Genomic DNA, 27,845 nt, shown 5'->3' with positions numbered 1-27,845 from the left:
ACCAATTATAGACCACACATGGACCAATATACCTTCACAACAAATCACAATAGGAAGCACATTTTGTTACTTGATAGATCACTAATCCATATTCACCATCATCTATTCTACACATTATTTAGAGATTTGCCTTGGGGATCCCAAACCAACCAAAAGGCTCCCAAGCCTATGCCGCACAAGGAGAAGAAGTTTAGTATTCAAGAAGTAGATAGAGCTTTTTATTGGAGGGTAACTGGGGGTTATAATATATATAGATATATATATATATATATCTCAATTGAACACACTCACTCTCAATTTGACAGACACATACTCTCTCTTTTTTTTTTTAAATTGAACATAGAATATGATCATGGAAATGGGAAAGATGAGTCTTTGAAAAATTATATGTGACTCTATCTCTCTCTATCTCTTCCTTTTTCATAAAGAGAGATGAATTTGTTTTTTAATTAGACATATGACATGATATAATATTTTAATGGTTGAACATGTGCATGAAATGTGTACATACTCTAAAGACACCCATGAATACACATACACTATAAAAGAGAGAGTTGAATTTTCTTTTTTAATTGAACATATGGAATGAAATAATAAATTTAATGGTTAAATATATTCGTGCAATGTATACATATTCTAAAACCACACACAAATGTACATAGACTATAATCTGCACACATATGTACAAACAGATGTGCATATATTTGCATATAGATGCACATGTGTGCATACATGCATACATGCTTATACACACATTAACATGAGAGAGAGAGAGAGAGAGAGAGAGAGAGAGAGAGAGAGAGAGAGAGAGAGAGAGAGAGAGAGAGAGAGAGAGAGAGAGAGAGAGAGAGAGAGAGAGAGAGAGAGAGAGAGAGAGAGAGAGAGAGAGAGAGAGAGAGCATATTAAAAACAAGAAGAGAAAAAAAGAATGTGTATGTGATTCATTTATACATACACATATACAAATATGAACGTCCGTGTATTATACACACACATGTATGCATGTAAAGAATTAGAGTATATTATTATAGTATCTATAAAAGATATCATAAAAATATATAATTGCAATTATATGTATTACTATATTTAATATGTATAATATTAAAAATAATGATGATATATAATTGTATGTTAATTATATATATATATATATATATAAATACATTAATATAAGTGATTATATATTAATATAATAATTAACTATTAATAAAAGATATATCACATATATGTATATAATACTTAGTAAATAAGTTAATGTATATACGCATTATGTATCATGTATATACATTAGTATATAATGTATACATTAGAAGAAGAAGAAGAAGAAGAAGAAGAAGAAGAAGAAATTCTCAATACAGTTTAAGGGTTATCAATTTTTTGTAATGTTGTAGACCTAATATTTGAGGATAATATGCATGCCATGATAGGCTCAATGCAAATAGAAATTACAATAAGTGTATTTGTCTTTGAGAAAATTTGAGAAATGGGCATAAGGGTTTTTTGGAGATATAATTTAGGTTTAATCCTTTTAATATTAGTCTTCCACTCCCTATATATCAATGAGTGCCACATTTGCATATAATGCATTTTTATGCATTCAACATTGATTTACTCTCTAAGTAGCCAAAGCTTTCAAAGTTCAGACTATGTTCCTTATATCAACCTTCTGTGAACTATCTTGTCACATAATACATATTTTTGAACCCTGATCTTCACATCGAGAAAACATTAGGAGGAAGAGCTGGGAGAAACTAAGTGCGGACTACCTAGTATAATTTATACCAAACAAAACAACCTTACAAACAATAGCAAGCACACATTATCAATAGTCATTATTAATAATAAGTAACAAAAAAAAACCTAAAAATCATGAACCATATCATTGCTTACCTAAAACTTCCATATATCTTAATCCTTAAATTTTCTATAAAAACGACAAACATTTTTTCTTTTTTGAAGAAAAGCTTGAAATTTCATAGATGTCTCAATGGTATATTCATGGTTTGAACTCTCGCACCCATGAATTCACCTATATCCTCAAACTACTTAAATTACAATTTTATAATATTTTTAAAAGATTTTCTTCTATAACTATTATTAGGAGGTTTTGCGTTGGGGGGGGGGTGGGATGTGGCACATGCGGAAGGGCCCCTTGGCAAAACCTCCTTGATTGTCATGTGACGGCGCCTACCCACATGCATATGAAGACGCCCACACGAACGCCCGTGCGACCTCGCTTATGTTGAGCGCCAGGTGCAAAGCGCCTTATATCTCTTATCCCTAGAATCAAAATCTGTAAAAGGCAAATCCTATAACATGGAACAACGGGGAACACTACTGAAAGTGACGAGTGGGGCCGACATTCAAAAGAAAAAGCTCGTAATAATAATAATAATCCCTCTAATCTTGTAATTTTCTCTTTTTAAACTCTATTTTCGCACGTGTACTGTGCATATACACGTCTTAGCCAGAGAGAGAGCGAGCGAGCGAGCGAGCGCTCTTAACTGAGCGTATTTTAAAGATGTCTCCACCCCCGTCCGCCGCTACAGATTCACAGTCGAAAGAAGAGGTTGTTATGTTTACCTTATTGTCTGTAATTATTGTTTTGTATCTCCTTTGAATGAGAAGAAACCCTATGAAAGTGTTCTCACTTATAGGCATGAATGAATACATGTGACATAACGCCATACATGTTTATATACGATAGTAATGGGAAAAATTATCCAATCAATTCGGATGTACAAATATCATATGCTTTGTCAAGAGCAAATTCTTCAAAATTCGTGTTGGGTTTCCAAGTTATTGAGCGGATGCAGAAGTGTAAGGCACCTGCTCCAACAGCCATTTAAGTGATGGGATAGTATAAGGCGCCTGCTACAACATCCATTAAAGTGATGGGACAGTGTTAAGGGATCCGCTACAACACACGCATCCTTCCTAAGGCTGCAACCAAATCCAACTATAGGCCTGATCACTGGTCTTCCCTGCACATTGCAGCTGGCTTAGTCATGCATTGCCTGATCACTTAGAAGTCCCTGGTGTTTGCACTTGAAAATAACAATTTTGTTGCACGATGTATAAATTAGGAGGATTTATTTTTTGTATGCATAGTATCCATCCACACCTAGGTGAGTTAGATTCACCCTCTAGACTAACAACAATCTCTTAGCATTGAACAACTCAAATTGGGACTCATCTTGCTAACATTACATCTCAAACTTAATAATGCTTGAACCAACTCCTTGCAACTCCCCCCTTATATTTGTGTTACTTCCAAAATGACAAGGTTTTTTAATGATTTCATGTATCATAGTTTTCTAGAATTTTGTTTTAATTTTGAAAGACCAGGTTATGCATTTACAGAGACACCAGCAAAAGTCTTGTAACATCAGTGATTATTGAATGGTAATTAACTCATCACAATAGGATTCTTGAGAAGAAAAAGGGTTTTGGCAACTTCTAATTCTACATCAACAACAACAACCTCTTTATCTTACATAGTAAATCTAATTCTTAGCAAACGCACTATGCAAGGTAAAATACTTGTTAGATATGCTCAATGCCCCATCCTTGTAAGATGCTACTAATGATCCATGGTGCTCTAAGTTGTAAGGCTCCCATTATGAGGAGAAGCTATGTGTGAGCATGGACATTGAGTGGGTCTTGACTTGTATGTTAGATGAGGTCTGTGTGATTGGATGGCAAAAAGGCTGATTAGGGAAGATTTATAATATGGTCGGATATGTCAACCAGACCATCTTCCTGGGTTTAAAAGGAAGACCTCTCTAAAGCCATCATCAATCTATCTTTTACCCAGTCATAGTTCTTCCAACTACCCTTAAGCTCTTCGTCTATCATCTGCCTGGATCACCATCTAAGCTTCACAGTGGAAGCGTATGGGTGGATAAAGCTATTTTTGTATCAGTTTATTTCAATCTTTGTTCTTCTTATATTTGTTGTGTATTCTCTATTCCTTGCTTAGATTTTGTCCACTGTGTTGTATAATTTCTACAATATAGACCCTTGAACCCCGGGGTCTCTAGGACTGTGGTAAATAGTATGAGCAGAAGAATGTCATACTATAACCAATCCTGAAATGCAGCAGATAGCCTCCGAGGAAGTTTGATAGTAACAAATGCAATCCTAATGAAGGTTAGATAGGCAATCAATGCAGAGAACAAAAAATGTAGCAAGTATTGATGATGTGGCAACTGGGCGATGTAGGAAAAGTGCTAAATACAACAATTTGATGATGGGGTAGGTCAAAGTAGCTCCTAGAACAACAAAATGTAGTTGTTTGATGATGTGCCAGTGTTGACGACTCTAGGAACAACAAATACAGATTGTGTTGGTTGTACGGGTTGCAATGCAGATGGAAGTCCATGTAGTAGTAGACAGTAGTTGATTAGGGTGTAGATAGTAGTTGCCTAGCTAGATAGCCAGTTGGAAGGCCGAGAACAGTCATGAACAATAGCATAAAGACTGGATAACAAACACTTGATGATAGAAAACTATGGGCAACTGCTCGAGCTAAGATATTCTTCATGAATGGGGTGTGGACAATAAAGAGAATACACTTACAAGTTGTAAAAATGAGATTGAGGTTGAGTGGTGGATAGGTTGTTTATTTATAGATGGTTCCGTCCTCCCAAATTAGGGTTCGGCTTTCAGAACACACTCTCTAGGAACACATTTCTTTTTATTGAAAGTTTATCAAATTGAATAAGTAAGCTTGTTTTGGGATTGTTTAATATGGCTAATTAGCATGTAATGCATTTTAAGCTCAGCAAGGGATAGGATGGGGATGGGATGGTCAATAGTCATAGAGATGCAAACCAACATTACTTGTAACCTCTCTTTGTCTAATTATTATTCTTTGTTGCTTGTTTAATGTTTATTTTAGTTTTGATGTTGTACTACTGTTGCTTGTCGCGCTTGGTATCTGTCATGCGCCTAGTTTGACATTGATGTTCTTGTCTTCTTTCTTCACTATCTTTTAGCCTATTAATTGCAGCATATTTAGTCCTTTCGTAGTATGCTTATATTTTCATTCTGAGTCATGAAATCCTCTTATTGCATAGTGTAATGTGGATATTATATGAAATTACTATTTCTAAGCCTTTTCACTTCGAAACTTCATTTCTTATGAGTTTTTATATTTATTTCTCATCTTCCTTAATCTTTAGTTATCACTAGAATGAGAAATGCACTTAATGATTTAATTAAACTTCACGAAGATTTTTAATTAAGTTGAATCTCAATTCTGGTGCGCCTAGTTCTTGGCTTGGTGACCATTGCATCAATAGTGTAGAGTTTGACATTGGGGTATATGGTGGACAAGTGTGCGGGCCATGTGGTACATGGCTAGGGCTAAAGTGTCACAACTCTATAGAAACAGAATTTGTATCCTTTTTTATTAATTTGTCTATATAATGATTTATTAAATTTATTTCCTTTGCACTAATTAGATATAAAGAAAAGTGCATTGGAGCTGGCCACTGATGAGTGGTCACAGGTTATGGTGGACCCACGCGGTGGGTTAGAGAAAAGATGGTTCACACTTCCACCTATATGACCCGATTGGGCGCCTGTGACTAGAACTCACGCATATCAGGGTTAGACTTGCACACAGAAAGGATTGATGCCTTGAAGTGTGGGCTAGATCCACTAGAACAGACAGTTACAATCAACAAGATGGCATGATCATGAAATGCTTGTATAATGTGCATGTGTGGGCTAAAAGCTTGAAATGCACATTTCTTTGCATAGGAAAGTCACATGAAGATTCGGATACCATTTTTACGATGTACAAGGAAAAAGCTTTCATATGACACCCATATTGGGGGGGTCCCTAAATTTTAGGAGGTCCCTAAAATTTAGGAGCCTCGAATTAGCCTAAAAATGCTAGTCCTAAAAAATAGAGATGTCATTCTAAAAATAGTAAGTTCCGTACTCTGACTGTGCTTACTAAATTTGGTTGTTTCTATTCTTGACAGTATTCAACCCAAAAAGGAAGGCCATAGAGAAGAGACAAGTGTCAAGACACTTGTCACACAAGTTTCCAAGTGTCCCACCACTTGTCACATCTCATGACATGTGGCTGGACACTTGTCTTGTGCTACTCCACTTTCCCCTTTTGTACTAGCTCTCCCCTCTCCTATAAATAAGAGCTCGTTTTTCTTCATTGATCATCATTTTTCTTTGCTGTAAACTCATGTACAGCACCCACAGATAGCCAGAAACTGGCCCCATCCATCCCCATCATCATCCCCCACTTCTTCATTATAAAATTCCTCCATATTCCCTCTTCTATCACTGCTGTTTACAGGACAGCAAGCCTGTAAATTCATCACAACACCTCCTTCTCGAGCTTTTTCTTCCATTTTAGCTACAAGAAGCAAGCCCTATCCATGTACTGTTGATCAACGATGGAGAAAGGCTGAATTTCCCTTTTTCTTCTCTCATACTGTAAAGAAATCAGTTCTTATCATTGCATAATAGATAATGCATGTGTGTTTGTACATCTTTGTATGATCTTGTGAGAGTGAGAATTACTTCTTCTCACTCTCAGGTTGATTGTAACTGAGCTCTTCCCTAAGGGACTTGGGTTGAGCAGAAATACATTCCTTCGGGGGGGGTTGCCCATCTTCAACCCTCAATCTTGTCTCCATTACTTTTACATTTTCATGGCTATAATTTTGTGAGTAATTTTCATTTTCAGCTTTAAGTGTTCATTCTCTTTTATATTAAATCTCGAAAACAAGCGAATATCATAATTGTTAAGCATACTACGTTGTTCGGGGCGTTTACAGTGGTATCAGAGCTTTCGCTCGGTCCTCACCCCCAACACTGGTAGTGCTTACAACTATAAGTTTGTTTGTTTTTAGCCCTTGCATTGAGTGCTTGAGCATATTTTTTTTCTTTAGTCTCAATGGATCAATCGAGTGCTATCCTTCAAGCCATTCGGTCTTAGAGAGGAGAATCAGCAAATTCGTGAGCAACTTCTCAAACTAGAAAAAGTTGAGAATCCCAAAGAATTCAAGGAAAGAAGCCCATCTACTTCAAGGAAACAAAGCCATACCAATGAAAGGAGCCGATCAAGAAGTCCAACTACTTCTAAGAGGCAGTCCCATTCTACTTCAAGACAAAGAAAGAGATCGCGTCGAAGCTCATCCTCTTCTTCAAAGTCATCTGGCGCCTATTCTGATGGATCCTCTTCTAGTAATGAAGAGTCACACCCTTCTCGTGGAAGACCACATCATCATCAAAGGCGTCGACATTCTTCACCCTCGTCTCCATCTTCATCCCCATCAAGCACTTCATCATCTTCAACCTCAAGATCCGAGCATGGACGAAGGCATAAGAAGAAGAAGAAGACTAAGTCACTATCTAAACTTGAAAAGAAAATCAAGTTCAGTATGTATGATGGTTCCCGAAATCCTGATCTTCTTCTGAAGTTTATTCGTCAATTTCAAATTTTGTATGGTCGTGACAAGTATAAAGAAAAAGAAAAGATTAAGTTTGCAGCTTTACATTTAACCGACTTAGCCCATACTTGGTGGACGGGGTTGGAATATGATCATGCTGCCCCAAAATCATGGCGGTCCTTTGTTCGCCTGATACAAAGCCAATTTCTTCCTGTTCATTTCAAAAGAGATGTAAAAATGGAATGGGATCGGCTTTGGCAAAAGAAAAATGAGTCACTTGGTGACTATACCAAGAGATTTTGGGAGCTACTTTTGAAGGTCCAACAGTTCAAGAAGATCAGCAGTTCGGAAAAGCTTAGGAAGTTTCAAGGAGGTTTGCATTCTAAACTTCGTACTGCTCTTAATCATTATCATTGTTCTAGTCTCAGGGAACTCATTGACCATGCTGAGACATGGGAAATGGAGCACAATGGCAACAATTCATTCCAAAAGAATGATAAGAAGAGAGTAGCTGATGATGAGGAGTATTCAGCCCCAAATGAAGGACAAAAACAGTGGCAAAAGCAGCCATCAAATCAAAAGAAGATGAAGCCCTATGCACCTCCTAATGCTCCTCAATTTCGCTCCAATCTATACCCACGAGCAAAGCAGCTTTCCGAAGAAGAAAAGCAACGCTTCATGAAAGAAGGGAAGTGCTTTAAATGTGGACAAACAGGCCACATAGTGAAGCAATGTCCAAACAAGGGACAAAGCAAGGTTTCTGACAACAAGCCTAAGTCGCCAGTGAAAATCAATGCTATCTATTAGTGATGTAGTTGCAAACACAACTCACACTCCAGAGACGCGCAAATTATTAAAAGCTTGGGGACAGTTGCAAGGTAAGCAAGCACTATTCTTGATAGATCTTGGTGCGAATGAAAATATTATTTCCTTGCAATTAGCTAAAGAGCTTGGATTAAAGAATGAAGAGATGGACACTCCGGCAGAAGTTCGCCAAGCTTTGAATGCTGATGAAGGTGACACAGTGAAGACTGTGATACCCTACATTGGCAAGCTCAAGTTTCAAATTCAAGGCTACAGTGACGAAGATACCTTCTGTATCGGAGACCTTGATGGTTGCGATGTGATTCTTGGCATGCCCTGGAATCATAGAGTAGATTCAACCATCTTCTCTCAGAAAAAGAAGGTAGAACTCACCAAAAAAGGCAAGAAGTACGAGATCCAAGCTGGAGTTTCTGGAGACACCATATCTATGGTAAGCCATATGCAAGTCTCTAGAGCAATTAAGGATTGTGTTCAATGTTGTCTGCTTTATGTCACTGATGTAAAAGATAATATGAATGTTGAAAACCAAGAGCAACTTCAGCTCTTGGAAAAGTATAAAGATTGTTTTTCGGAAGATCTTCCTTATCAGCTTCTCCCAGAAAGGCCAGAAGACCATCATATTGATATTATCCCGGGTAGTTCTCCTCCTAATATAGCACCATACTGTGTGAGCCGTCCTCAACAAGAAGAAATCAGAAGCAAGTTGAAGACCTACTCAACCGTGGGCTAATTAGGCCAAGTAGCTTACCATTTTGTTCACCAGTTCTTCTTGTTCAAAAGAAAGATGGCACATTCAGGATGTGCATTGATTATCGAGCCCTTAACAAAATCACTGTGAAGAATCGGTTTCCTATTCCCAGAATTGACGACATTTTGGATCATCTAGGAGGCTCAAAGGTTTTCAGCCGCATTGATCTAAAGAGTGGTTATCATCAAATTAGGGTAATACCACAAGATGCACACAAAACTGCTTTCCGCACTTCATACGGTCTTTATGAATTCTTGGTGGTTCCTTTCGGATTAACCAATGCACCAACCATCTTTAATCGAATGATGGAGCGCATCTTTAGAGAGCATCGACAATATGTCGGTACTTTCTTTGATGATATTCTTGTCTTTAGCAAGAATGAAGAGGAGCATCATCAATACTTGGAAATTGTTCTACAATTACTACAACAAAATCAACTCTTGGTAAATGGTAAAAAGAGTGAATTTTTCATGAATAAAATAAATTACCTTGGGCATGTCATCTCTTCTGAAGGGATTCAGATGGATCCTGAAAAGATCAGGATAATCCAAGAATGGCCTCATCTTCGTGATGTACATGAGGTGCGATCGTTTCTTGGCTTATGTTCTTATTACCGCCGCTTCATCAAGCATTTTGCACATATGGCTTCTCCACTTCATGACCTTACAAAGAAGAAGATCTCTTTCCAATGGAAGGAAAAAAAGAAGGCAGCCTTCACAAGGCTGAAAATAGCTCTTACTTCTGGACCTGTTCTTATCATTCCAGATCTGGTAAAACCATTTGTGGTGGAAGCAGATGCTTGCGATGATTGTATTGGTGCAGTGCTAAATCAAGAAGGCCATGCCGTAGCCTTTGAAAGTCGCCGTCTAAATGATGTGGAGAAAAGGTATGACATTTATGAAAAGGAGCTCTTAGCAGTGGTTCATGCTTTAAAGATATGGAAACATTATCTTTTAGACAATGAATTCCTTATTAAAACCGATCATCAAAGCTTGAAGTATTTCAAGACTCAAAAGCATTTGCAGGAGAAACATGCAAGATGGGAAAATTTTTGTCTATATTTCATTTTCAAATTATGTACACTCCAGGGAAACAAAATGTAGTTGCTGATGCTTTCTAGAGTGCCTCGCATTGCAACTATTACAGTGGCTCATCATGAAGATTTTCAAACGATGAAGAATACTTTTGATGAAGATACTGATTTTGCAGTAATTTGGTTAAATTTACAGCAAGGAGGTTCTCATCCAGATTATTCCATCAAGGACGGTTACCTTCTCATGAACAATCGCCTTTGTGTCACTCTTCCTGTTCGATAAAAGGTGCTTAAAGAAAGTCATGAACCCCCTTATGCAGGGCATAGAGGGAGGGCAGCCACTCTAAGTGCAATTGAGCGCTACTTTTATTGGTCAACATTACGAAAAGATACACATAACTTCATTGAGGCTTGTCTGGTATGCCAAAAATCCAAATATGATAGGCAGAAGATTCCAGGATTGTTGCAACCTCTTCTAGTGCCCAAAGATCCATGGGAATCTATCACAATGGATTTCATCTCAGGTATTCCAAGAACACCTCAAGGTCATGATATGATTTGGGTCATAATTGATAGATTCAGCAAACAATCACATTTTATTCCATGTCATAAAACATTGAAATCCGCACAAACTGCAAGACTTTTCATTCAACATATCTTCAGATTACATGGTATGCCTTCTGAGATCATTTTAGATAGAGACTCCAAATTCATAAGTAACTTTTGGCGTGCTTTATTTGAGAATTTGGGAACCACTTTAAAGTTCTCCTCAGCTTTTCATCCTCAAACTGACGGCCAAACAGAGGTGATAAATCTCACTCTTTTGGATATGTTGAAAGCTTATGTTAGTGAACATAAGTCACAATGGGAGAAATATCTTCCATTATTGGAGTTTGCTTACAACAATACAGTGCACTCATCCACAGGGAAAGCTCCAAATGAAGTAGTACAGGGTAAAGCGATTCCTCCTCCAATTATTCTCACTAAAGATAAGATTTTTGCTGCTGATGAGTTTGCTTCAGATTTAAAAACCGCAATGGATCAAGTTCGAGCCACTATCAAAGTTGCCCAAGAGCGACAAAAGAAGCAAGCAGATAAACGAAGAAGACCTTTGGCTTTTGAAAAAGGTCAATATGTCTTGCTAAAGTTTGATAAAAGCAGGCTCAAACAAGGTTCTGGTCAAAATTCATCTTTTCCAAAGCTCTCCAGTAGATACTTTGGACCCTTCAAAGTGATTGAGAAAATAAATGAAGTTTCTTATCGACTTAAGCTTCCTACTCATTGGAAAATACACAATGCTTTTCATGTAAGTTTGCTAAAACCTTACATAGGACCAGAACCAAAGGAACCCATTACTGAAGATCCCCCAGAAGTTGAAGAAACAGAGCAACTCTTGGAACCTGAAAAGATTTTGTTTCTCAAGGATCGAACCACGAGAAGTGGCCTTATGACACGAAAATTCTTACTAAAATTCAAGAATCTACCCACAACAGATGCACAGTGGATAGATGAAAAATTCATGAAGGATTACCCAAATATTCTACAGTAATATCAAGAAGCTTTTCAGCTGAGGACAGCTGAATAAAAGCCAGAGGGCTGCCACAACTCTATAGAAACAGAATTTGTATCCTTTTTCATTAATTTGTCTATATAATGATTGATTAAATTTATTTCCTTTGCACTAATTAGATATAAAGAAAAGTGCATTGGAGCTGGCCACTGATGAGTGGTCATAGGTTATGGTGGACCCACGCGGTGGGTTAGAGAAAAGATGGTTCACACTTCCACCTATATGACCCGATTGGGCGCCTGTGACTAGAACTCACGCATATCAGGGTTAGACTTGCACACAGAAAGGATTGATGCCTTGAAGTGTGGGCTAGATTTACTAGAACAGACAGTTACAATCCACAAGATGGCATGATCATGAAATGCTTGTATAATGTGCATGTGTGGGCTAAAAGCTTGAAATGCACATTTCTTTGCATAGGAAAGTCACATGAAGATTCGGATACCATTTTTGCGATGTACAAGGAAAAAGCTTTCATATGACATCCATATTGGGGGGATCCCTAAATTTTAGGAGGTCCCTAAAATTTAGGAGCCTTGAATTAGCCTAAAAATGCTAGTCCTAAAAAATAGAGATGTCATTCTAAAAATAGTAAGTTCTGTACTCTGACTGTGCTTACTAAATTTGGTTGTTTCTATTCTTGACAGTATTCAACCCAAAAAGGAAGGCCATAGAGAAGAGACAAGTGTCAAGACACTTGTCACACAAGTTTCCAAGTGTCCCACCACTTGTCACATCTCATGACATGTGGCTGGACACTTGTCTTGTGCTACTCCACTTTCCCCTTTTGTACTAGCTCTCCCCTCTCCTATAAATAAGAGCTCGTTTTTCTTCATTGATCATCATTTTTCTTTGCTGTAAACTCATGTACAGCACCCACAGATAGCCAGAAACTGGCCCCATCCATCCCCATCATCATCCCCCACTTCTTCATTATCAAATTCCTCCATATTCCCTCTTCTATCACTGCTGTTTACAGGACAGCAAGCCTGTAAATTCATCACAACACCTCCTTCTCGAGCTTTTTCTTCCATTTTAGCTATAAGAAGCAAGCCCTATCCATGTACTGCTGATCAACGATGGAGAAAGGCTGAATTTCCATTTTTCTTCTCTCATACTGTAAAGAAATCAGTTCTTATCATTGCATAATAGATAATGCATGTGTGTTTGTACATCTTTGCATGATCTTGTGAGAGTGAGAATTACTTCTTCTCACTCTCAGGTTGATTGTAACTGAGCTCTTCCCTAAGGGACTTGGGTTGAGCAGAAATACATTCCTTGGGGGGGGGGGGTTGCCCATCTTCAACCCTCAATCTTGTCTCCATTACTTTTACATTTTCATGGCTATAATTTTGTGAGTAATTTTCATTTTCAGCTTTAAGTGTTCATTCTCTTTTATATTAAATCTCGAAAACAAGCGAATATCATAATTGTTAAGCATACTACGTTGTTCGGGGCGTTTACATAAAGGAACAAAGTGCAACGTAAAACTTTCATTGAATTAAAAGTTTGCATCTTAGAATCGAGTTATATTGAAAGTTTGGCCCAATAAGCATATCATTTAGGGCACTTAAGTTATTAAGTAGGCTCTAAGCTAAAGTTTTGCCCAATAAGTAACTTACTTATGATTAATGACTAAGTCACTAATTAGCCCTTAATATAAATATTATATAATTAAGGAGCAATTGGTTACTCATTTGGAAAGCTTATATTGGCTATTCGGGGCTTTTTCTCTCTCGTTTGGGGCAATCTAAGTTTGGAGACAGTCACTCTTCTCTTTCTTATTGTAGAAACTTGTAAAATTCAGCCATGGAATGAGTTCATAGCATAGATGGAGTGTGGACAGTAGCCAAATTTTCTCTTGGCATGGGGATTCCATTGGGCAGCCTTGTAACTTCATATACAGCAAGGTATACTACTGTTTTTGAGCTAAATAAGAGAAAAACAAGTTATACAGCACTATGGGTTGAGATCCTTCCTTCTTCATTGACATCTCAAGCCTAGTGTACTTTTTGGGCAACTTGGTCATGAAGAAAGCGACATTCTCACAGTTTCATTGCGAGAAACCCCCCTGTTTGTAAAAGGAATAATGTGAGATTGTATGGGGACTGTGCAGGAGAGTTATGTCAGCAAATACTTCGCGAAGTTGGGTTTAAATGTTTACTGTCATTTTTAAGATTTCCCAGGTTGAAGTGTTCATTGGTAGTTTTGAACACTCTATAACTAGTTGGAGGTCAGTAGTGAAGGTGTCAAGGCCATTTTGCATCCACAGATCAGTTATGTCGTAAGAAATTGCTGAAATACAGTCATTCATAACCAATTTTAAGCATATTTTAGTAATCTAAAGAAATACCGAGAGGGGTGCCAAGCTTTAGGACCAACAAGTGTTGATGTGCAGTGTAGGAGCACTCTAGCTCCAGTTGTGTGTGGAGTCTTCTCGCTAAATTTACTGCTAAGCTGAATTAAGTGTTTACTAAAATGTGGTTTACTATTCTTTAGGCTTCCTAAGGCTGGTTTCATTAGCCCAAGAACCTGGGAAGATATGCTAGGTTTGTAGAGAAAACACCAAGAATGTACGAACACATTGATACATAATGAACTTAGACAAGAAGGCAAAAATGCAGTAATGAAATGAATGATGGATTTTCGTGGGAGTGGGCTGAGGGAGAGTGCCAAAGAGTGTTGTCCTCCATGAACAAATCCCAAGTGTAGCAAATCACCAATGTTGGAGAAGATAGCTGATGGAAAGGGTTGAAGATAGTAGTGTAGCAAGCTTGATGCGAACGTGCAGTAGTGTGGGGTTGAGAATGATGAATCGCATTGGGTGTACCACCTAGCAATAGTCTCTAACGAAGAGTGAAGCAGCTAGTAGATGAAACACAGAATTTAGAGGTGGTCGGGAGTTGGCTAGCAAACATCAGCAGCAAATGACAGAGCGATGAGCAGCAAAACACGACTATCATGAGTTGGTAGATAATTGGGTGGAACCACTCGAAGAATGTGACAATAACTGTAGCGGTAAACACAGATTGGCAGCTTAGGGTAGCAATAGGTTGAGGAGGGCAGCATCTAACCGAATAGGGTGGTAGCCTTGAGTTGTGTGGATGGTTACACTATAATGCTCATCAATGCAGTTCTGTAACCATCAATCTAGTCATGAATGGGTTTTGAGTTTGTGTGTGTATGTGTGTTTCTTTTGAAGGCACAAAATTTGACAATAGATGCAGAGATATGCTAGGGTTTGCCAAAAAGGAAACAATGAATGTTGTACAAACATGATCGAAACATAGAGAACTGCTATAAATGAATGAAAGAGTATACAAGATGGCCAAGGGCAGAGTTGTCCAGCAGTTGATGGCTCTTGTGGGAGTGGGTTGAGGTAGTGGTTGGAGAGTGACATCCACATCCACTAGAGATAGATCTTGGGTGCTATAACCACCAGTTGGAGCTGAAGTGATGCTGCAAATGGATGGGCAGCAGGCTGGAAACCAAAACACAATTGCCTTTGGGGATGGAATTAGTAAACGCAGCAATGTAACCACCTGAAGATGATGATAGCTGATCATTGATAGCAAGATGGAGCTAGGCGACAATTGTCGGATGATGATGTGATGTAGGGCAGCATGGAGGAGCAATAAATTTAGGTAGAAGGGGCCGCAAACAATGCGATAGCTAATGTCATCAGTAGTATGCTGCAATATGGAGCTTGGAACAGGGTGCTAGGTGGCTGGTTGCAGCGGGAATCAAGTCACTTAGTGCTGTTGATGATGTGGCAGCACTCGTGAGGGCTCAACAGCTATTGGATGGAGAGTTGATGGTTGAAATCTACAAAATAGGGGATGAATTAGTGATTGGGAAGCCTTCTATTTATAGATGTGGATCCTCCCAAAGTTTGGGTGTTTTGCTTACAGGACACAAAAACTTTGGTAGTATTTGAGTTTTGGGCTGTTTTATGAGCTAATGAAGATTTAATATGTAATGCATCTTTTTTAGCTTAACACTCTCTCCCAAGCCTAAAACTAGAACAAAAAAGAGACTTCAAGCATAGCCCGGCCCATAATACTCCAAAGTGTCCCACCCCAAAGCAGCCAAGGCATCGGGCCAAGGGTGCACGTTGGTTGCCCAAGGCCAAGGCTACAGAGGCTACGTATTTAGTAATGAATTACCGCACAAACATCCTTTGTCTGATGCCTTGGCCTCTCTGGGGTGATCACTTGGACTCCTTTGGTAAGATAACTATCGCCTTTGTAGTTTTGGTAGGCCACTGGGCGGCCAATGTGCACCCTTTGTTCGATGCCCTGACTACTTTGGGGTGGACACCTTGGGATAAAATTGGGCTTAAGCTTTTTTTTATAGTTCCTTTTTGGTTTCAGTTTTGGGCTTGAGAGGGGTGTTGAGCTAAAAATTCATTCTATATTAGTTAGCTCTTTAAAACAGCCCCAAAACATGCAAATTCCAAAAGTGTCATTATATAGGGAGCAATTCTAGAGAGTTTCTGCGTTTCATATGCAAAACCCTATCCTTCCACATCTATAAATAGATAGGCTACCCATCATTCAGCTCTATCCTTGTGTGTAGGTTTCTCATTCCAATGTGCAGATTTTCTTCCATTTAGTTGTTGTCCAGCATATATGTGATTGCTGCCATGTCATCCTTAGCCTCTCCACCACTTCGCATCTCCATCCTGTTGTTGCCTTGCTACCTGGGGAGCTCTACACTGTTGCAGTTGGTATTTTGGCCATCACCAACATTTTCCATGCCCGAATAGCTTGTGTTGCATCATTTGCAACTTGCCCTCTGTTTTGCAATTGCTGCGGCCACTTGCATCATCCTCCATTTCCTTTGCTGTTGCTTGGGTCTCCTACTTGGTGATCAACGTGTTGTAGTTTCTCACACTTCGATATCTTAGATTGGTGGTTACATCACTTGGGATCCGTCTATAGTGGATGTCACACTTCGACACTCTTTAGCTCTGCCCTTGAGCATTCTGTACACTCTTACATTTATTCACTAGAGAGTTCTTCTCTTTCTTTCTTTGTTCGTATTTGTTTTTGTGTTTGAGTTTTTTGTTTTGTGTTTAGGGTTTGAGTTTGGCATGTCAATGTTTGAGTCTTTGTGTTTCATTCACGGCTATACTTTTTGTGTTTCCTCAGTGCAAACCCTAGCATATCTTCACAATGATGATAGGGTACCCTTGAGACATCATAGGACCCACAGAAGAAGATCAATGTGGCCTTCACTTGCTTCTTCTGCCATGATAACATTGCCTTTTATTTTGTGTGATAAAGATAATAAATATTCATATAGTAATAAATTGATGATGATTTGAATCTTAATCTTCCTATGAAATATTTACATGTTAATTTTTGTAATTTATTTGTGTGCATATGTGACGATGTGTATAATTAGGTTGGAGTATTTCAAGACTATGGTAAATAAAATTTGGGAATATGGTCCCACATATTTCATCACCATCATGCGAGACCTTATGTACTTTATTAGGGACAAGGTTAAGCAAGCTGCAAATATCACAAAGAAACTATGGGTAGACAATAGATTGACCTTGATTGTAGGTTGCTGGAGTGACACTTGTAAGAGATCCATTCATGGGCTCATTGTACACTCTTGTAGTGGTTTTTTTCATCGCATGATAATTTGGGCATAGGTAAGAGTGCTGATGCACTTAGCTATCAATGGATAGACAATGCCGAGATGTTGGGCCATAGAATGTGGTGGCATTTGTGGCAGATAGTTATAAAAAATGCTGGGATGTTGGGCCAAAGAATGCGGTGGCATTTGTTCTGGATAGTTGAGGGCATTACTGCCACATTATAGTTATGCATGGATCGTTACTTGAATCATTTTCTAAAGAATATTGGCAAACTTTCATGTGAAGAGCTAATTATCACCAAAGTTAGTGAGATGGTGATTTTTGTGCTCAACCATTAGTTTGTGCGCCATGAGTTTTCCAAGGAGTCCAAAAGATTATCCTCGAGTACTTTGACACTTGCTTTGCTTTCAACTTCTTGATCTTGGGTTGCTTGAAGGAGTGGAGTGGTGTTGTTGACAGGTGTTCATTAATAATGAGTTCAAGAATTGCTTTGTCTTCTACTCCTATTGGGATCTCATGCATGGGCACAAGTGAGGACATGGACTTTTGGGATGTGGTGAGTGGGATAATGGCATGGTTCAGCCCAAATTCCAAGGATGATTGAGAGGCTAAAGGAGTTGGTGCCATATGATGATCAGTATGACAAGATTCATATCTTATATGTGGCATGGTAGGAGGCTGATGATTCTCCTTTGCATGCAACTATATTTGTGTTAGACCTAAATTTTAGGGTTGTAGGATAAGCTCCTTCAAGCTGAAATCCAATGGAGGTGTGGTTGAAGAGGGACAAGTGCTGGAAGCTCACAGGTCAGCAGCTGAAAAAGCGTTTTTACTTGTTTCCCTCAATGTTGTGACAAATGAGCTACAACCCAAGCTCCAATCGGTGCCAAAGAACCCACACTTGAAACCTCAATAGGTCTTGAAGATTCCTGGAGTAACAGAAGATCAATATGAACCTTGAAGGTTGAAGCTATGGTTGCCAATGGAGAAACAATGCTGTAGGTATTCGAATGGAACCTGAAGCAATGCCGATTCAAGTCCAAGCTCTTATTGAAGATGGCTGTGATAACAGTTGAAGGGAGTAAGCCTTGAGTAGAAGCATGCGAGAAGAGTGTGGGAACTCCAATAGTCACCATGTATGACTGGTCTTCCCTTATTCAAAAGTCATTGAAATAATAAAGAATGAAGTGACAGTGATAGGCAGATTACAAGTTTTTTTGTGGCTTGTTTGGTTGTGTGGATGCATAGGAGAATATGCTTACTAGTAGAGTTGCCTTGTGGTAAAAGGATTTTGGATTGCAGGGGCCTAAGCTTCAATAGTTAGCAATCCACAATTTGAGCCAAGCTATGAGCTCCTCTTGCTTGGGGCAATTGTGGAGCTCTTATAGTCACATTGCCTCCAAGAAGAGGAGTAGCCTTGTGGTAGAGAACGCTAATGATCTTGTTTCTATCAATGCAAATTTGCATATGCTTTGCATTATTGGGATTGTGAAGGACAATCCCTTTACTCAGTGGGAGATGGAGCAAGTAGGAGGGCATCTCTCTCCCCTTAGCCCATCAAATTGGCTGTTCACACAGCCATTGTATTTATGATGTACCTAGCTGCTCTTTATAGGGTTCTTTATACTTGGTTTTACCTCAGGAGAATTTTTGTTTGAGGTGTTACTAATATAATTTTCTTCTCTCTTAAAAAGAAGAGAGACTACTTTCTTGATAGGTAGGTTGTAACTCTTCCATTCATTGAAATCAATTGATTTGCTAGTCTACCACTTTGCAACAAACCTAAGAATGGTTTTTGTGATTCAAAGAGTGTAGGAAATGTTTTTAAGATGTACATGGGAGTAATACTGGCAAGCCGCTGGCTGAATATTCAAGAGTTGGAACTTTCAATTTTGAGCTCAAAATGACATGTTAATTGTTTGGCAGATCATTGTGAGAAACTATGACCGTACAAAGGTGGTTACATTGAATAGGCCACGCCAATTAAATGCACTTTCTTCTTGGATGGTATGTATTGCTGATATCACTGATCATCTTCTTATTTTGTTATAGAACTCAGTCAATGATTCATTTGTAGATAAAAAATTCCTACCATGTGTCATTGCAGTTGGCAAGAATTTGACATCTATAACCAAAGCTTTCCCTTGTGTGGCTGCTGCTTATGTGATTTAGACTTAAGTTTCTCATACATATATGTGCTTGCGGCCTATGTGTCAAGCATACATAGTACAGTGTAATCGACTTGTTTGTGGAGCTATCCAAGGATGACTGGTTTGCTGAAACTTTCAAGGGCAGCATTGAGAAGAAGTGGAAAAAGGAGGTTAAAAGCAAGAACTCTCAAAAGGCCAACTTCACTTCATTTTCACCGAATCCTTCTTTTGGATATTTTCCCAAGCTGCAACTACCTTACTATTTAGGTTTCTTGTGGTGGAGATTTTGTCTTTCAAATCATGACTGGGAATTTCCCTCTTTTGGAGAACTCGAATGCATGGGAACTTTGGTAGTCCTTTTGAGCCTGAGATTTAGGGAGGTATTTTTAGGGGCATGGAACCCCCTAGCAGGGTAGGCATATGTGGAACATTGGGAGCAGGACTTGGAGGGAAATATGGTGTCAAGAAAACACGTTGATACCTTGTGAGCTATGAAAACTTTGATGCCATGTAAAGATATGCTAGGGTTTGCACAGAAAACATAGACTGTGTACAAACATGACTACCACAAATAGTGAAGTAGGACAAGAACACAAAAGAAGAAGAAGAAAATGAAGAATGAGTGGATGCTGTGAGTAATGAATGATGAAGGGAATAGTCACAATTAAGTGTGCTCAAGGAGCAGACACTATCCAACAGCTGCTATCTCTTGTGGGCGGGGGCTGAGGGAGAGTGTTGGAGAGTCTTGTCCTCCATGAAGTGATTCCAAGTGCAGACCACTGATGTTGATGAAGAAATCTGATAAAGAGCGCTGAAGGCAGCAGAGAGCAGGCTTCATGTTGAAACACAACAACATTTGAGGCTCGAAACAATGAAACACAACAATGTACTGCCTGGCCAATCGACTGTAGGAGATGGCGAAGACTGCTGGTATCAAAATGCAGCAGTTGGGAGCTGGCAGATTTGCAAATGAAGTTATGAGGGTTTGTTGATAATGTAGCAGTAGGTCCAGAGCAGGTGTCAACAACTGGGTGACAGTTTGAGACTGAAATGAAGCTGATTTGAGGCCTCCAACAGGCTGGCGGCAGCTCCTAGGTGGTAGGCAGTAGTAGCAATAGGTTGGTGGCAGAAAGCAGGGTAGGCAACAGCTATTAGAGTGATGGGAAGCAACATCCAGTTGGAAGGACAGTAGCTGGTGGAGAAAGAAGATGAAGAAGATGATGGTGGTGGAGAGCTAGCATAGTGGGAGGATGCAGGATTAGTTGGAACCCCCACAACATGTCCTTCTATAGGAGACTTTTGGACATTGGTTCCACCACCAAATACAATAGATATTTACTTTTTAATAATTCTTTTTTGGGCTGTTTTTGAGGAGTTAAATTTGGCTGAAATACATAATAATTCTTTGTAACTAAAGCCTTAAAATATATGTGCTCACCACACACCCACCTGCCCCCCCACCCCCAAAAACTGCACAGGCCCAAAAAGGTGCCCTTGAGAGAGAGAGAGAGAGAGAGAGAGAGAGAGAGAGAGAGAGAGAGTATTGGTGCGTGGTCTCGATTAGACCGCATTTATGCCATGCATGAAGACTCCTTTTTACCAGAAATTTTGGAGATGCGAGTCTTGCAGCACTATGTATTATCCAACTATTTTCCTTTGCAGCTTGATATGATTAGGCAGCCAGTCCATACTTTCGGCGGTCTCTTGGGTAGGCTGCCCTTGAGATTCAATTCTTCCTTTTAAGTCATGCGGTTTTCAAGGGCTACATGACCTAGTTGCTCAAAAGGTTTTCATGTGATTTTCCACTACAAGGATTGGACTCCTTCAATAGATTGATTTTTAATGTCTAGAAGGTGTCAAGACAATATGGCATCTATCATGCTTCACTTAATAGGCAGCGTTTGCATGCTGTGGAAGACATGGCCTTGGTCCATCTATTGTTGTAGGACCTGCTGCATGATGATTTTCTGATCTCATTGGCAGCTCGATTGCGCGAACTTAATTCAAGGCTTTCAACTATAGTCTTACCAACAAGCTAAGCTAAGGAATTTGATTGATGGTCTTCAAGACAACTCTTGCCAAACTCACAAATTCTTTCTGGCCTTGCATGCATCCCCAATGCGGGAAAATGTGGTGAGATTGCAAGATGTAGAAGGTCAAATGGTCATAGATCCCAGATCAATTGTAAGTATGTGCAGTGAATATTTTGCAAACCTTTTGGGTTCGTAATAGATATCTTCTTCACAGGTTGGGCAAGCCCATGCGCCCTTTTATGCTTTGGCGAGAAATCAGGTTTCCCATGACATTCAAGATTTCTTGGAAGTTGATATCTGTGAGGGCGAAGTTATGGACGTCTTATTGCACTTGCCAAATGATAAAAGCCTTGGCTAGGATGGTATCACCAATGAATTCTTTAGCACCTATGCATCCCTTTTGGCAAAACCTTTAGTTGCCGTGTGCCAATAGATTTGGGCATCGGGCAACATGCCTTTATTGTGGAAAGAAGGGCTGATCAAGCAGATTCCCAAAGTCCCCTCTCTGTTCAAACTTACCCAGTGGAGACCCATTTCATTGATGGACTCTATGTATAAGATCTTTGCGAAGGTATTGGAAAATTGTCTCCATATACACTTGCCTGATCTTGTTCATCCTCACCAATATGGGTTTATTAAGGGTAGGAGTATTCTTCATAATATCCTCGATGCACAGATGGCCATAGACTATGTGCAACACATGCAGTAGGAGGTTGTTCTAGTGCAACCAAACTTGGAAAAGGCATTTTACTTCTTGCAATGGTCTTTTGTTGCAGATCTCGTGGAAGTTATGGGTTTTGGACCTCGCATGTCAAGGTTGATCTACACCATTAGTATGGGTGCCACCTCCCGTGTCATGCTAAATGGTGGAGTCACCAAGTCTTTTTTCCTTGCATGATTGATTAGACACTCTTTTTTTCTTGTGTGATTGATTAAACAGGGTTGTCGTGTTAGCCCACTCTTCTTTGTACTTGTGACTCACCCTATTCTTTCCATGCTATTGTATCTTGTAGATACGGGGAAGTTAGCTGGTCTTTCTCTACCTTTGCAGCAACAGTTTGTCGGCCAGGCACTAGCTGATGATACTTTCTTGATTTTGAAAACTGATGCTTTCAATCTTTGGTCAACCTTGGATGTATGGGAGTTGTTTGGGTATGCATTGGGCATGTGAATCAACACTACAAAATCTTCCCTTATTGATTGCATAGCCTCCAATCTGCTAGATTTAGGATGGCAGGGTAAGCTTGTACAACATGGTGACATTGTAAGGCATCTTGACTACCCCTTAGGGGTTGATATGCGGCTGAAAGTCTTGCTGAAATGGATATCACAGAAATTGGAAGACAATTTTGTGTCTTGGAAATCTCAAGCTTGGCCATTCAATGTGCATCTCAAACCAACCTTGGATGTATGGGAGTTGTTTGGGTATGTGTTGGGCGTGCGAATCAATGCTACAAAATCTTCCCTTATTGATTGCACAACCTCCAATTTGCTAGATTTAGGATGGCAGGGTAAGCTTGTACAACATGGCGACATTGTAAGGCATCTTGGCTACCCCTTAGGGGTTGATGTGCAGCTGAAAGTCTTGCTGAAATGGATATCACAGAATTTGGAAGCCAATTTTGTGTCTTGGAAATCTCAAGCTTGGCCATTCCATATGCATCTCAAAGTAGCCTAGACCATTATGCTTCCTATTCTCACCTGCTTCTTGCCATTGCTACCTTGGAGCAATGTTGCCTTGAAGGATCTCGCCCGCCATTTTTGTTTTGTGCTCTGGATGAAGGATTTTGTGCAAGCAGGTATATCTTGAATATCGTGGAGTTATGTTTGCACCTTGAAATCCATGGGTGGTGGGGCAGTTTTGGATGTGGGGACCCATATGATAGCCCTCTATTGGTCACTATTTCAGGCCCTGTGTATTGGTTAACCACCGTGGACCCTTATTGCTCGTGCTTTCCTTGAAGAACGGGGCCTTTGCTATGGCAATGCAAGGATTTAGGGTTCTTGGTGGCACGTCCTTAATGTTTAGGCTCACTTTTCTACATCTGCCTCGGGTCTTCTCAACCATTTGGTGTCTTCATGGAAAATCATCCTTTCGAAGGCTGCTGGTATATGTGATAGAGGATAGATAGATAGCTAATTAATTCTTGATGGAAATTCTGGCAGTCTCTCAGATTCTTTTGTGGCAAGGAAAATTGGAGGAGGGGCCTAAATTTAATCGAATGGCAGACAAGGATTAACCTCGGTGGTTGATGCCACTTTCTTGGCCCAAGGCACCTCGAAGTCCTTTCGTACCATTAGAAGTGTCTTTCAAGTACCGTGTGGCTATAGTGATCTCTAGGGTAGAGTCTTTGATCTCTTGCAGGACTAGCAGCCCTTTCCCGTTTTGGATTCTGATTGCCCTTGGCAGGGTTAGGATCTTGTAGGGCGTTTGATCCTCTTCAGTTAATAGATCTATCATCTCATGATCAGAGACCGCGCATGGATCACCACCAAAGCCAATTCTCTTTGCGGATTGCACAAATCTAAAGCTTGGTGGAAAGTGACAATAATGGAGGGATGGATCAATAAGACGCCATTCAAATCCAATGTATTCATTTGGAGAATGCTAGTCAGGGTCCTCCCTCTTGTGTCGGCCCTTCATTGTAGAGGGATGTCTAATGGGAATTGTTTCTTCTGTACCATTATAGTGGATTCTTCTCGTCATAGATTCATTTCGTGCCCTTTTGCTTGGAAGATTTGGGCCGTTCTCTCGAACATTTGGCATGCGGTGTTGGGCACAAGGATGCATCCACTTGATTGGGTTTTTGGAAAAGCTAAATACAATGGTTTGCCTCAGCCTCACATGAGGGTTTTGTTTCACTTTTTCAGATTTTGGGGTTGTTGGCATATTTGGGTCACTCGTAATGGGTTCATTTTTAATACCGTCTCCGGCATTCAACATCATGTTGTGAAACTTAGAGGTCTTCTCTAGTGGTAGCTTGACCTTCTACAACATATTGATATCTTGGTCAGAGATGATTTAGTCCCTTGGCATACAACAATCTCCTCTGTTCCTTTGCCGTGACTTTGTATCTTTTATGCATGATGGACTAGAGCCATCTTGCATCTTGCAATCTTGTACTTGTATTTTTTCATAATTAATACAATTACCTATTATGAAAAAAAGAAGATGGTATTAGTGTAGAAGTATGAAGAAGTAGATGAAGGGAACTTTTGGAAGGAGTGTGGTAGTTGCTTAAGATCTTGTGTGAGCGAGAAATGCTCATGATCCTCTGCTTGATGAGGTAAAAGGGAATTGTGCTATGCAATGAGAGGTTTTTCATTTGGAGGGATGCCTACAATTTTAGGTCTTCATGTGTTCCAAATGTTCAACGTATACACTTAATGCAATGCAAAAGGCTTCACTTGCCCAAGTGCCCTTCTACAATGATGAGATAATGTAATGCAATGGAAGGGTTGATGCAACAAGGAGGGGATGCTAATGTTGAATACAAAAAAGCCGAAACCTGTATGTATCTATTGTGGGGAAAACAACCCCTTCTGAAACCAAGATTGCTGACACTGAGGGAGAAGGAGGAGCTGATATCAGCTAAGGTATGGTGTATTTGCAAAAGGAACATAACTCTGACTCACACGAACAATCACATATATTCTTGATATGGAACATTACTATTGTATCGGCTCCAATCATTTCTTTAGTAAAAAAAAATCATCTTTGTGCTCACTTGGTTTTTGTTAGAGCCACACAAGGTGGAGCAAAATATTCAAATCTTTCTAGAAAAGAATAGTTTCTTTGCATACATATCAAGATTGTTTTTTGACTCATTGCTAAGAGAACTTCTTTCAGAGGGGTTTGATAATCAAGGTGTAGTTCTTATCCTGAGGAGTATGCCACCACATAGAGTGTTGTATTGTGCTAGTGCAGCCCAACAAGGGAACAGTTATGAGCCAGGTTCATGAGCTTTTGCTCATCACTGTTTTGTTCACATGCGCTCATGGTTATAGAAAATGATGTGTCTTGGTGCATGTGTGTTGATTACAGGGCAAGAAGAGTGGAGTTCTGTTATGGGAGATCCGTGTTCTAGGTCACATTGTGTCTAAAGATGGTGTGCAGATAGGCTTAGCACAAAGGCAGATGCGATATGAATTGGCTAGATTTGAGGACCATAGATGATATGAACAATTTCTTGGAACTTTGTTCATTCTACAGGCAGTTTACATGCCATTTCGTAGAGATTGTTTGACCATTTTGCGCTTTGACTAAGAATGGAGTTGTAGCCCTCACTAAGCTGAATCTCTACAGATCATGGGTGTTTGGAGAGCTTTTGTAGTTCAATGTGATGACTGGGGGATTCATATAACTATTAACAGCATATCTGTCATCCCTTAGAATCTACTAAGTTGCGTCAATGACCTCCAATTTGGAGTAGACATATGTGAGCTGATGAATGCATCTGATGCCTCACAATAACTGTAGCAGCTCATGTGGGATCCTTTGTGAAGGTAAACTGCTATGTCACTCAAACTCCAGATCCTTACACTTTTGTTCCCAACCTTTTGGCTCCTAGCATCTGTAAAGGTAAACTGCTGTTTCCCTCAAACTCCACATCCTTATACCTTTGCTCCCAAATTTTTGGTGCAAAGTGTTTATGATAATGGGTTTGAAAGGTCTTTGTGTTATAGTGGTATCAAGTGGTCCTTTTGTAAAAGATACGCTCCAAAAATGATTTGAAAACATCCCAATGTGTTGTTTGAGAAGTTGAGTGTAACTGCAAGATTCATTGTTTTGATACAAGTGATTTTCTGTGTGCAATCACAAGTCCAATAAAATGGGTGATTGATTCAGGTAGGCCGCCTGGAGGAGCTTTACAAGCGATGGGAGAATGATGATGATGTGTCTTTGATCATAATAAAGGTTTCACTCTACCTACAGACGTATCAACAGGCTGTCAGCCACACAGACAAATACTCTAAAGAGAAATCTAAGTATTGTTCTTTATAGGGGTCTGGAAGAGCTTTCTGTGCAGGTGGTGATGTTGCAAGGACTTACCATGTTGGCATTGAAGGTGTGCTTAGTTCTCTTCTGATCTTGCTAAATTCATCTATCTTTAAAACTTTTGCTAATGCTTGGACGTGGTCTCTTTGGCACTAACATGTGACAGGGCTTGGTATGTCTATTGATAATCAGGGCAGTACAAGTTAGGGAAAGAGTTCTTCCACACTGAATACAATCTTAATTACATGCTAGGAACATACACAAAACCTCATGTGAGTGCTCTCTTTTCTAGTGTGATGTGTGATTTTGCAATCTTTTTTGTTTGCTTTTTTGGGGAACTAATGCCTTCGCTACTTGCTGCAGGTAGCTATACTTGATGGGATAGTCATGGGTGGAGGGGCAGGTATATCTATACATGGGCCTCTTCGGATTGCAACTGAAAATACTGTAATCTCTTTTGAACCTTGATGAGAGTTGTTATTTGGTATCAGGACTTTGTATGAACAGAGAGAATTTCCATGAATGGCTATTGCAAACATCTAGATTGTGCATCTAAAGTCATTGAAACACAAATGCATCATAGGTACTCCATGCTAGCACGGACTAGCATGTTGTAATGTGAGTTAACTGTCACTCTTTGCATTTGCTAAGGCCTAATCATTAAAATTTACATTCCTGAATCTTAACAAATTCACGAGCATCTTAGATGAACGCTTTGTCATATGCATGTTCCTTAATGAATAGTGGTTGTATCTCATTTTAGTTGTGTGCTTTCTTTCATCTGCTCTGGGCACGTGCTACATGTTGTGAATGAAATCCTTTTGATCCTACATTACTTCTTTGAAAGCTGCACAGAGAGTATACATCTGGACTCAAGATTTCCTGTTGCTTCACTTTTTATCCCTGCAGGTCTTTTCTATGCCAGAGACTGCACTTGGGCTGCACCCAGACGTTGGAGCCTCGTATTTTCTTTCACGCTTACCTGGTTACTTAGGTGACTTTTAAACAGTGCATACTTCTCATTCACCTGATGCCTTTTGCGTGTAAAACATAAAATCAACAGTCCTGCATATTACATAGTTTGATGCATGATTTTGCAGGAGAGTATGCAGGTTTGACTGGTGCTCGCTTGGATGGTGGAGATTTGGTTGCAACAGGGCTTGCAACACATTTTGTGCCTGCAAAGGTCTGGTACAAGCTTGTTAGCAAAAGTGTCTTACTGTATCTCATCAGTTTCCCTTTCAGTAGAATGAACTAGAAAAGGTCAGGATATGATAGTTTCCTTTTATGGCAATACATTTTGAGCTGGCAAGGTAGGCTCTGCAAAGCTTTTCTATCAGAAGAGCATGTTGACTTTCCATTGGAGTTTGTTAGTTGGACGGTTCTTGAATAAATCCTAGAAATAGCTCTGAGAGCATGTTGGATTTGAGACAGATCTGGCACACAGTA

At 39.5% G+C, this 27,845-nt stretch overlaps 1 protein-coding gene across 6 annotated transcripts in view; it reads left to right on the top strand.

The window, feature by feature from the left end:
- Window positions 1-2,419: 2,419 nt before the first annotated feature.
- Window positions 2,420-27,845, top strand: part of LOC148019583 (3-hydroxyisobutyryl-CoA hydrolase 1-like) — a 180,500-nt gene continuing 155,074 nt past the window's right edge. For 4 of the 6 annotated variants that reach the window (XR_015694835.1, XM_087699592.1, XM_087699590.1 and 1 more), the window contains exons 1-8: window positions 2,421-2,569; window positions 19,141-19,221; window positions 26,247-26,315; window positions 26,403-26,466; window positions 26,589-26,668; window positions 26,760-26,843; window positions 27,306-27,390; window positions 27,497-27,582. Coding sequence is in view for 5 of the 6 variants with exons in the window: in XM_087699592.1 (XP_087555718.1) it covers window positions 2,522-2,569; window positions 19,141-19,221; window positions 26,247-26,315; window positions 26,403-26,466; window positions 26,589-26,668; window positions 26,760-26,843; window positions 27,306-27,390; window positions 27,497-27,582 (597 nt within the window). In the remaining variant the exon portion in view is untranslated. Of the gene's footprint in view, window positions 2,570-19,140; window positions 19,222-26,246; window positions 26,316-26,402; window positions 26,467-26,588; window positions 26,669-26,759; window positions 26,844-27,305; window positions 27,391-27,496; window positions 27,583-27,845 lie in introns of all 6 variants that reach the window. The other 2 variants (XM_087699593.1, XM_087699591.1) reach the window with 2 other exon arrangements.

The sequence above is a fragment of the Lygodium microphyllum genome, chromosome 19 (assembly GCF_053477565.2).
Source record: "Lygodium microphyllum isolate KBCC chromosome 19, Lygodium_microphyllum_v1.1.10, whole genome shotgun sequence".
Taxonomy (NCBI): domain Eukaryota; kingdom Viridiplantae; phylum Streptophyta; class Polypodiopsida; order Schizaeales; family Lygodiaceae; genus Lygodium; species Lygodium microphyllum.
This window is presented reverse-complemented; position numbering and strand designations above follow the sequence as displayed.